The sequence below is a fragment of the Egretta garzetta genome, unplaced genomic scaffold (assembly GCF_000687185.1).
Source record: "Egretta garzetta isolate BGI_Z169 unplaced genomic scaffold, ASM68718v1 scaffold454, whole genome shotgun sequence".
NCBI classification, from domain to species: Eukaryota; Metazoa; Chordata; class Aves; order Pelecaniformes; family Ardeidae; genus Egretta; species Egretta garzetta.
Genome location: NW_009259429.1, coordinates 2,151,735 through 2,164,178, shown reverse-complemented (window position 1 = coordinate 2,164,178; position 12,444 = coordinate 2,151,735). Strand labels below are relative to the sequence as shown.

At 39.6% G+C, this 12,444-nt stretch overlaps 1 protein-coding gene across 1 annotated transcript in view; it reads right to left on the bottom strand.

Annotated features, from left to right (window-relative positions):
• The window catches only part of NAV2 (neuron navigator 2), a 238,692-nt gene extending 226,988 nt beyond the window's left edge, over positions 1-11,704 (bottom strand). Inside the window, 1 exon segment of the mRNA XM_035892631.1 lies at positions 11,412-11,704. Within this exon segment, the coding sequence (XP_035748524.1) occupies positions 11,412-11,669 (258 nt within the window). The 5' untranslated portion in view covers positions 11,670-11,704.
• Positions 11,705-12,444: the final 740 nt, after the last annotated feature.

Below are 12,444 nucleotides of genomic sequence, written 5' to 3'. Positions count from 1 at the left end.
TCTCTTTCCCAAAATAATCCATCCCAGTTAAGCCACAGAGAAGTCTGGAATATGTACAGCTGCCCTGAGAAGCAGACTGACCCATGGTTATTGAGCAAGAGAAGAGAAACGCGTTTCTAAGCTATTGCTTCAAATGGCCAATGCACATTTGATCTTGAAACACACAGGACATTTTTAAAATTAGTTTTAAAGACTTAAACATCTGTAAGACTCTTTGAAATGAAGAATAATTTGTAACAGAATCAAATTTGTCTTACCAGACCAACCCAGTAATTATTGTTTCCACCAGCTGTATTCAAAGTTGCAAACTGATCTTTGTGGATGCAAACGTGTCCTCTACATCTGTTCCAGGCCTTTAACCTCCGACAGGTATGCACAGATATTTTTATCATAGAATCATAGAATGGTTTGGGTTGGAAGGGACCTTTAGAGGTCATCTAGTCCAACCCCCCTACAGTGGGCAGGGACACCTTTAACTAAATTAGATCAGGTTGCTCAGAGCCCCATCTAACCTGGTCTGTGTTCTCACATTACATTTCTCTAATAAAATAAAACTTTGCATCATGCTACGTTGGCTAAGGAGGATAGAAATCCAAAAGAAATCCAAAAGGATAGACTCCAAAAGACAAATCTTTGTGTCTGCTTGATCTTACAACGCTATGCCTGATAGTTGTCTATCTGCCAGAGGAAGCAAATTTGCTAGACCCCTTGTACAAGTTAATTAGAAATGACTTCCTGGTAATTAATATCATAGTCTGAGAAACAGCCAAAATAGATACGAGGTGGAAAGACAGTCTTTTAAAAATACTTGTACAAACCCAGTATTTAGCTTATTAGTACTAAAGTTACCTGTAGTTTCTAACAGTGGGCCTGGTTCAAGTGGACATGGTTAAAGGAAAAGGAATCCACTTCTAAATACTTGTTTCAAGATATACAAGCATAACAAAGTCTCAGTATTCATGTTCACCATAAAATATCAGCACACACGCTAGATGAACAACATGAAACCCCACCAGGGTATTCATTTTGCTCTACCAATGGGTGAGTACACAGAATTAATAGGTGGGGTGGCAGAAAAATACAGTGTAAAAATAATTTCTGGTCAGTACTTGCAGTAGATGATAGGTGATCCTATATGGGAAGATTTACCTCATCACATGAAACAAAAAGGTATTACTACAACAGTCTTTACAACTGAGAATGTCTCTCAGTTGTCCAAATGGCAGAACCATCAAACAGATTACAAGGAGGCTGAGGCGCTAGGAAATATTACAAATCCTTGCATTTTGTGGCAACGAGACCACCACACTCAAAATCCCTTTAGTTTGAAGAACAGCGTCTAAAGAGCCCTGTCACAGACTTAAAATACACTGTAAAGTGTATTACAAAAGGAATGTACAGAAGGAATTACAATTCCAGTCTATCATACACCTCTTCCACTTCTCCAAAAAACAAAGTACAGGTGTCGTCAGACAGCCAGCCTGGAAGATTTTCTTCCTATACAACTCTGAAAAATGTAGTTGCCTATTAGCGAAAAGGCCTTGTCAGCTTCTCCAGCGTTATTAGGGAGAGGAGGAACAACATGGAAATTATGGAGGAAGTTAGTTGAGTCCTTCTCTTTGGAGAAAGCATAAACAAATCAACAAGATCCCAGCACTGAGAACAGCTACTTCTGCAGCCATGCAAGTCAGCCAGCCTGCCAAGGATTGTTTTGGGGGTTTTGTCTGGTTTTTTGTTTATATCACATGAGAAAGCCTGGATGTAGATAATTAGATAACTTTGTTGTCAGGCAGGTGTGACAAACATCTCTGGGTTTCTTCAAGGCAGCTTTACAGCCCAGTCCCCTATGCCTCCAGAACCATCATGTCTAAGAAACCGTCCTTCCCCACCCAAGGCATGGAGGGAGCAGCAAGTACATTGGCCTCCACTCCTGTGAGGTCCCAGAGCTTGAAAGGACTAACAGTATTTAGTACCTTTATGAATAAACCAACTTCCACTTTCAAACAAAACACCAATGGATCCATGAACTTATTGCCCAAGAATTCATGTTTCAGACACCTGACCTTATTTTCTTGTCAAGCATGGCACTATCACTACCAAACTAATACTTGCCAATCCCTAGTTCCTTGGTCTCCGTAGTCTGTAGGTTTTCCTTCTTGCTTGTATAAAATAAAACCTCAACAACTACTATTGGAAAGTAGCCCATGGACTCTCTTTGCAGCTACTACTTACTCCAGTACAACCTTGCTGCTGTCTGCTACCTACAAACAATCCCGAGATCTACACCGTAAACATGAACTCATCACTACACACTTTTGGATTATACCATGGTGGTCATTACATAAAGCACAAGAAAGAAGAAATGGGCCAATATTAGTGACAGGACAGATAAAATAAGGAGATGTAGGGTCTCCTTTCAGCTATGGGAGAGAGGATATGGCAATTTCTAGCCATAGCTGTAGAGAAACAACCCACACAAGCTGAGAACAGGGAGAGGACTTAAGGAAACATCCAAGACAAGGGATGGACACAAGGTAAAATTGAAGAAGAGGCCATCAGAGTAAACAAGACATTGTCATAATATGATGATATTACAGTCCAAAACAGAACACACACAGGGGCAAAAGTCCTGGTAAAAGTGTATTTTGAAATCCAGAAGTTAGATATTTTTTCCTTTCATGTATTGTTTTCCCACACATTGCTTCCAATTCTAAAATAACCCCAAAGTAAAATGAAAAATAATCCAAGGATAACACACCTAAAAATAATTTCAAGAGGGAAAAAAAGGTGGAATCACAGTAAAACTTCAGATCTCAGCCTGTTTTAAAATAAGAAGTGACCTGTTTTCTCAATTATTTATTTTAATAAATGCTTTATTTGTTTTAAGTTTTAGCAGTTATTTCCATGCCTATCCTTTGCAAAACTGAAGAAACTGAGAATGTTTCCACAAACTATTTCAGAAAGAACAATTCACAGATAAAATTAGAGGCATACAAGTAAGTGCCAAGTTTTTGACTGAATTCCAGTTCTTGGTGAATGGAAAACCAACAGCTTCCTGTTACAAAATGTACCAACAGTTCATGTCTAATAATACACATAAAATCTGACCATTTATATAATTCAAATATAGACGTTTCTAAAAATAATATTCAAGCAGGGTATTTTTAGCCAGGTAAGCTTCTCAGGAGAATGAATCTGAGTTTGGTTGAAATTCTACAGTTTGCTGCAAGGAAAAAAAAAAAAAAGAATTAATGGGTTAAATTTTAAGAGCATCTCCTGATTTGTACCAGAATAAAAGTAGAAAGTTTAGCCCCAAAGCTTAAATAAGCAGAAAGCAAATGAGAAAAAAACCCAGAAGAACAGAAAACACATCCTTTCCAGCTATCATTTTATTCAAAATCATATCTTCTTAAACAGCATTTACAATATTTATTCTGTGTTGCAAGTTTGGGAAGTTCAAACAAAACAATTATTGATTTAAATCCCTCCTTAATTTCTTTCATTTTGGTAGGAAAAAGGGATTTGTAGGTCAAAAGCATTAAGATACAAATCAAACAGAGATTTAAATCTAGTGATGAGATAATCTGGAAACTGAAATTACAGACTAGACAATGTTTCTCAAAGGACTCTTCAAAGGAAATCAAAAATAGCCAAAACCAGCCCTGAATTTCCCAAACTAAAAACTGAATCCACCCTTCCTATCTCAATAAAATAAAGGTTTTCTCTTTTGATATCCTCTGGATGGAAAAAAAGAGCATAGGTGGTGTTGGTCTCATAATTTTCTTTCTTTTTGGTACTTCTCAGGGACTTGAAACCTGGAAAAAGTTCATGTTTTGGTTACCAGACCCCTTCTTTATAATTTGATGGTTCTTTTTTTTTTCTTTTTGAGAAGTAAAGCTGAGGTTTAGTGCCAGAAGTTTTTAAAAGCAGTATCTGTCCTTTCCCTCTACAAATATGCTTGTACCTCTCTGCATCTCCAGGAGATTCCTTTAGCATAGGTTTGATATTTTACAGTGTCTGATTTTTGAGGAAAGTATTTTGCGGAAGACCAGAGAATGTTACTTTATGATGAGCTCCATAAAGCATGCCAGAAGGCACCCTTGGTAAGTGGGGGAGTTGGAAGTAGTAGGTTAACGGTTGGACTCAGTCATGTCAAAGGTCTTTTCCAAACTAAATGATTCTATGATTCTATCAGCTAGCAGTTGGATAGGTAGAAAGACTTAAGACTTCTCTGTTGAAACCAACTGCAGTTCAAACAAGCCTCCAGCAGAGACCGAGTGTCTGACAACTGATATACAACACATACATCAAGAAAGAGAAGTTCTGTGGGACACGCAATGGACAAACAATCTAGGAAAAGTAAGAAGCAAAACTCTAAAAGCTGTCAAAGAAATTCACCAGTGCAGCCAGGGAGGCAAAGGCAGGCAGGGAGAAAGCAAGAAAAAAATCATAAATAATTAACCCATTTCTGGTTAGAGGACAGCTGGACCAAAGTGTCCTGCTTGGGTGCTGCCGTACGTCAAGTGTCAGAGCAGAAGGTGATAAAAATTACTTGCTAAAACAGGGACAAAGAAAGTGAGAGTGTTCACTGAAGACATACAATTTTATGGAGTAAGCTAACAGTTTCAAGGACAGAGGGAGAACACATGGACACCACATGCATAAGCATTTTGAACTGATTAACAAGTAGCAGCAAAGGAGAAAGATAATCTCATAGCCAGGGGACTAGCTAGTAATTTTCTATAGCACTGCAGACTTTATGATCTTGGGGAAGTCTCTTTGTGCCTTAGCTATTCATTTATAAAATAACAATATCCCTACCTCTAACGAAAGCTCTTAGGTTAAGTGTATTAAATTTTGGAAGCCCCTTAGATATTACCTAGTAGCAGAGATCAGAGAAATAGCATAAAAAAAAAATAAGTTGGAAGCAGGAAAGAAGGTTATATTAAATGAGTGTTTCAAAAACACTAACCATGGGCTGTAAAAACTTCAGTGAATTCAGCAGCAGCCTTATTTGCTCAACAATAAATATCTTTGGAAATCCCATCTTGGGCAATTCGGCAGTGAAGGTACTGAACTTGGGAAGGAACATTACACAATGACCAAATGCTGTTTCACTCAAGAACTGTCACAATTAAACTGAAATCAGAGCACAAAACCACTTTCACGCATTATCCAGTACCATTAAAAACTGAATGGAAGTTTAAATTCCAAGTGACCCTTTGTATACTCTAAATGAAAACCCAACAATGAAAGAGCCTGCTAAGTTTATAGTGTCATCTTACATCTTTTGTTCAAACGCAGGGCATTAAAACAGGGTAGCTTCTTACACTAAAAGGCAGATCACTGAAAACTCCATGCTAATAATCACAATAAAACAATTCATGAATTGGGTAACACTTCATTTAATATTTATCCTTAGGTATCTATAAACATATTATCAAAACCACTGTAATCATAAATAGAAGAAGAATTTGGCTACTTAATAGCTTCAGATTGCCTACAGGGTGTCAAAAAAAAACAACCCCAAACATCCACCATCCAGCAAGATACAGCTTTTTTTGTAGGAACGTACTTAAGTCCATAACTATAATTACATAAGCAAGCACATTAAGATTAATACTAATTTCAAATTACTTCGGAGTTATACATTTTGACAGCCTAAATTTATAGTTTTTCTTATATTTTCCCAATTCTTCAGTGAAATGTCTCGTTTGTACACATCCTAAACGTGACCTCATTTGGGTTCTTCCACCATTGCAAAAAGCTATCTTTTATGGTGAAGTTATCAGTAATTTCTCATATCAGTCATTTCTCAACTTCTTTTATAATTAGCTCAGCAGTAGTAGTGAGACCAAATTTTACACGACTGAGGCAGCTCACATAATGGCACTGAAACCAGTCAATGTACATCCAACTTTAAGTTGGATCCAGCTAAAAGATTTGCTTGATTCCTATCCCTTCTGCAAGATGGCTCTGTAGTAAAACTGTGAAATCCAGTATCATGCACAAAAATAGCTAATTTATGTGAGAAAGGAAGGCATAATTCCTCTGCAATATGCTTTACTAATCTTTCTCTCTATGAAGCTTCACATTAGCAAGACAGTGATACAGAGGTATAAATAACTTCTGATAAAGTTAATTAAAATATAGAAAAGTAATTACTAATATCTGAACTATATGGCTTCATTTGGATTGCTAATGGCATGGGAACGGGGGTAGTGAGGCAGAGAAGGCTAACCAATAGCCAACAGATCGCAAGTCACGTGTGGCTCATGAAACAGTTGATGCGAACCTGAATTTGAAGTGTGGAAAAATACTGGAGCAGCCTAGTAAGTAATCAATTTGTGAGCAGCTAGAGTACTTCAAGGCAGCGCACAACAGACTGAAAAACTCCCTGAAATTTTTTCAGTACTGTGCTATCAACCTTGGAATGGCTGTCCAATAGACTTCTTGGAGGGATCTGTAATGGAGCTTCTCCACCAATTCTATTCCATACCATTGTCATTGACTTGGACTGCAGAATGGCTAACGAGAAAAACCCAGGGCAGTTTCTAACATCAATGGGTATTGCGAGTGTTTTTGGAGCACACCCCAGATCTAGAACACTCCAGATACAGATGATCTTCACAAATTAGGAAAGAAGAACTAAATCACTAGAAGAAAAATCTAGTGTAAGACTAGAAGATGGTGAGATAGATCTAGGATGCCCCAGAACCAGGACGCCCCAGAACCAGGACGCCCAACTCAACATGATCTTTGCAAATTGGGAAAGCAATGTGAAGAAAAAGCTAGCTGAACAAAGTGGTTTTATTGCAGATGATGCTTATCTATCCAGTTTTGAACTGAATTCATAAAACAAGGTCTAGGCAAACTGAAAAGAGTTCAGTAGACAGCACAAACAGTTGTAAGAGTTCTAGAAATCCTGAAAGAAAAGGTTAAAAGAATTAGGTTTGCTTAGCACAGAGAAAGAGAAAAGCGAGGAAGAACATGGTAACACCTAGTGAGCATCTACCTTTTGCGTCCACCAGGAGAGGGTAACTTCCTACCTTTCAGCATGAATATTGCGAAGACATTTGCAAAGAAATAACCAATCCTGCCCCTGCCCCTCCCCGCCAAACATTAGGAACAGTTATAGGTAATTGCAGAATACACATACGTTAATACCAGGTTAAGCAGATGCCTGTCAACTCAAAGTGTTTTAGTGGAAAGGTGGGACCAATGACTTAGTAAGGTCCCAGTGCTTTTAGGACTGCTACAGTTATTTAAGATACAAACAGTAATTATTTTTTAGGTTCCCCAGAGAATGCAAATTAAGAAGCTAGAGAATACAACACAGCAGCAATAAACTCTGTAATTAAATCTATGATCTCCTTCAGTGGCTTTCACAATACCACAGCAACAGACTGTATTCCTGGAATAGTATCTTTCTTCTTGCACCCTGAACGAACAATTTTACTGTGCCATGGACTGCTAACTGGCAATGACTTCTGTCTTAAGTAACTAATGCAAATTTAGTAGCCAAACACATACAACTTTTTCAGAATAACTAATAAATACCACTTTGTATATGAGAGATAACTATCTTGCTATCTACTTGATGGAAGTTTCTCTGGTAACAAAGTTAAATATTTCCAAAACAATGCTCTCTAAATATGGGTACAGTTTATTGGCGGTGTTTTCAAATTAGACAAAATAAGCACCACTGCAACAGTAGGATACTGTTGTGCACAACACAGGGAATTTAATATGGAAAAACGGAGTGTGTGTATCAGCAACAATAAAGCAGGAACGACCCTGCCATGATTCATTGACTGAAGATTTCCAACTAGCATTTACAATGGGCTCGATGCTAAAACCTTCATACCTTTCTTTGGAAACTGCCTCTGAAATACTCTGAAGCATGCTTTTTATAAATTGCACAGCATTTTAAATAACACATTGCCCTTATATGGCCTTAAGGCACAAAACTTCCAGTCACTATAAAACTTAGCTTACACATGTAAAACCTTATCAAGAAGAACAATAAGGAAAAAAAAAAAAAAAAGAGAAGTTTTCACTGATACTGCATTTCTTAAGTGGGATAACTTGATTTTCAGCATTTTTTTGTAAATAAGTACCTTAAGGAATACCACCTGCAGTGCCCATGTTCTCTGAAGAATCAGGCTGAAGAGAGGTACCCACCTGGCACCAAAAAAGCTCATGAACCTAGCACTGGTGTGCGAGTGGCTTCAAACATGCTAAAACAGCATTAGGACATGGTCTAATGTCTTCACATTGTGACTTCTGGTCCATGCACTTGACATAGCCTCTTCTCCAGAATAATCAGTAAACTAAGCACAGGGAAAAAGACATATAGAAATTCGAAGTGGAAGTATATGCGCAAATAGTTAAAGGTATCCCACGCTCATCCCTCTCATCATCTCTTTCTCCGTAGCAGATGTCCTAAACACGAGGTCAAGTTGTTCTCTGTCCTTATTCTGTACATGCAACTGAATTTTGTGTTATGTAGTGCAAAGGGGACCAACTTCAACAGGATTGAGATCGCCTCCCTAAAATACTCCCAGAACATCCTGTGGTTTGTTGATTATGAAACCCTCCAGAGATATGATAGTTTGAATTCCCTCGTGTTGAAATAGAAACTGAACTCAGACATCCCACCTTCTGAGTGAACGAATGCTTCTCTGCCGCTTGTGTCGAAAGTCGCCTGATATCACCTTGGGTATTGATGGAAATAGCTCATGCCTCAAACTCCAAGAGAGAGTTTGGGGCTGCAAATTCCACGTTCAGCCTCAGCAAGGAATACAACACGAGTGAAATAGATTTTGGTCACTTTTATTTCTTCTCTTTAGTTTTTGATCCAAATGTCACAATGTATTTTTAATTCTCCCTCCACCCACACAGGAGGATATTATGTCCTTCCCCATGGGCTGCAAGCTCCGTGCGGGACCGAGATCTACAAAAGACAAGTGCCAAAGCACTTGGTATCAGTCCTGCTTGTGGATTCAAACTCTAAATGCCATGATAAGAATATAATTTCCATCCCTCACAGGGTATGCCAGGTGCCTGCATAGTAAAATGGTCAGGGCCACATTGGTGCTTAAGATACTATATCCAGAGAAGCAAGTGATCACCCTCATAGGACACGTCTATGATTCTTGAGATATTTAGTCCTAGTGCAGTGTTTAAGACTAAACCTTACTAGGCTTATCATCAGAAAGCACTTCTGCACTTGAATGTAGCTGAAGGTTTTCCAAGATAAAAATGCTTCAGCTGCTGACATACTATTTGACAGCTGCCCATCCATCCCATTCCTCCTCCTTTGGGAGGGAGGAATGTTAGAAAAGGAAAAGAACATTGCCCTTGATACAACCATTCCGGAAAAATCTCCCTTTAGACATAGACTGACATTCCAAATTACTACCTTGAATGGCAAAAATCTGCATGCTTATGTGGGCAGAGGGATCAAAGCTGGATCAATAAGAATAACAAAAAAGGACTGTGTTTATTCAAGAAAATGGATAGTAAAACAAACCCCACTGGTTCACACCTTAAAAGGTGCTGGTCATCTGGTAAGACTGCTACCCAAATGAGGTTACTGAGTATGACAAAGCTTAGGATTTCTACCACTGCTGAAGTTCTTCACAACTCAGTATCACCCGAAATTCTTTTGGCCAACATCACTCCCTGTTTAAATATAACAAGTTAGCATGTCATCATCAGGATATTAAAAAAATGGGGTTTGTTCCACATCTGTATAAGGGTTAAAACCACCATAGTACTCCCCTTCCTGCTGCAAACGGCTACCACTGGCAGGATCTCTCTGATTATAATCTGTTATAAGATGAGAAAGTGTTTATGAATAACAATCATTTTTGAAGCAATGTCAATTTCTATGCAGAAACCAAGGTGTGTCTGAGAGAAAGAGCAGCACATAATGAGATTTTGCTGACATTTCATAATCACAAGGACACATTCTAGCACAAGGAAGAAAAAAAAAAGAAGTACTTATTTCTCTCTTAAGAACAAGATGTGATGCGCAGGTCGGTCAGTCTGCTGCCACCACCCTGCCTCCAATACTTGTCTGTCTCCGTTTCCTGCTCTCAGTCCCTCAGGAATTGCTACAGTCACATTCATCTGGCCTGAGCAGCCCGATACGTCACCCTGTCTACCAGCAATGAAAGTGCAGCATATCCTGAAATTCAGGGCATGGGGCCAAACATGCCCAATCAGTAGTTGCACTTGTTTTAAGAGAACAGGGTTACGAGGCCATAGATTTCAAAAGCTAGATGGTAGGGATGACCCTTTATCCCCTGAGGAAGGAAAAGAAGAAGAAAAAAAAAAAAAAAATAAGTATCTGTCATCATTTCCCTATCCCGGTATGACAGTATCACCTTTCTACTGGGCTCAGGTATCAGTAGAAGCAGCTTATAATGTATATGGCTGTTACAAAAATACATCGTGCTGCTATACAGCAATCTCTCTACAACGTTAATCAATTCTGCTTGCTGCAGCAGACCATCTGCTTTGCTCACACCGTAGTACGCTAACACATACTATCTGCTTACACTGCTGTTAAGCACACCGGGGCATCAGCAGTACCAGGCAATCCAAGCCACGCTGAAAACGTTACTATGCTGACAAAAATTAAACGAGCTGAAGGACATACATTTCTCCTCCCTGTACAGGAAACAGCACGTATAAAAATACATTAGAATACTGATAGACATGAAAGGGAAGTCTAAAAAATGCATATTGATAATCTGCTGCAGCTACAATGCCATGCATACACAGCATTAAAAGAGAAAATTCCACCTGAGTATTCTTTTCCTATATAATCTATTTCATTTAGCTGCACTGGGAATGGCATGCAGATTGTAACTGAACATCAAGCACTGCCTCCCATTCACTCCCCACACAACAAATACAAAACGTTCACGCGCCTAATGCTCCAGTACAGTACATGACCAAACACAAAACACATTCGTGACAACCAGCAATCTTTCCCCATCCCAGGCACACAACCCAGCCATCACAATTAGCATCTACAGAAAGAACACAAAGAACACACCCCATAAACAGCATCTCTCCCACCTCCCTAGCACAAATCCCCCAAGTTCAAGCAAAGGCAATAGAGAAGGCAACACCGGCAAAGAGCACGCACAGCACCGTCCCTCACCACCCCACCACCAGCTCCACCATGCTGACAAAATTACAAAGCCATCCCTTGGTAACACATGCCACTATGCGGAATATGAAACATCCCACCGCTGTCGACAGATGTTATTACACACACACACCCTTCTCTCACTGCTGTTCACACCGCTGTCTACCTCAGAAAACCTGCTGCACACATTCAATACAGAAATAAATTCTCACATACACCTCCCCAACATTCAGTGCCTCCTAACCTGTGTGTCAAATCCATTTTCTACCGAGCTACTCTTCCTTGGTGGGAGTCCATCTCCTGTGTTTTCTTGTCCATTAGGAGATTTGAGAGGAATCTGGCTGGAATACAATGGCTTCGTCACCTCCACCTTGTTCCCAAACTTCAGGTAACAGGGCTGTGGGATGGTCCTGGCCGTTGGGACATGCAGGATTGGAGCAGCGCTGTGTACGGGTTTAGGTAGTCCCGATTTCATTTTGGAGGCTACCAGGATGGCTGGCATTTTCTCCTTCTGCTTTCCTAACACGTTTCTGTCAGCAGCAGCAAGAGCAGAGACAGCAGGCAAGGAGAGAGAAAAGGACACGCTGGGGAAGCTGCTCTACACTAAAGCAGCCTGGTTTACTGCAGGGATCACCAAACCAGCTTAGAGTTTAAAACCAACAATAAAAAAAGAAAAAAAAAAAAAAAAAAGAAAGACAAAAAACCCAAAGCCTAAACCAAAACCACTTTCAGCCTAAAATATCTCCCAGCTTTATGCCAGCCTTCCACCTGTTCCCTCTAATTTTATTTTCAGTTCTTCACCACTGTCCTCCTTCCTATTTTTGCTGTTATTTAACTTGCTCCTTCCTTTTCTAGCTGACTCCTGCAATTTTCTTCCCTGGAAATGGGAGACTTTCACTCCATTATCTTGTCACCGCATCTCCAAAGTGAGGCAGCCTTTCGGAATTAAAAAAAAAAGAAAGAAAGAACCTGCTGCTGCATATGCTTCCCCTTCCGTATGCACTAGAGAGCGGGCGAGCCAGCGAGCAGGATTTCCAGCTTAAGATGTCTTTCTTCAGTCTTAGCCAAGAAGCAGATGTAGCTCAGTGTGTTAATGACTGATGCCCTTGGATACCAGCCTTAGAGAATCAAGCTTCTTAAGCCTGAATAGCTGTGAACAGGACAACGATACTGGAGCAGAAGGAGAAACGTCCGTTGACAGCAATTTTAAAAAAAAATATGCCAGTGGCCACAAAATTTCCCGGCTCCCCCAGTGCTGATCGTGAAAACCTGAAAGG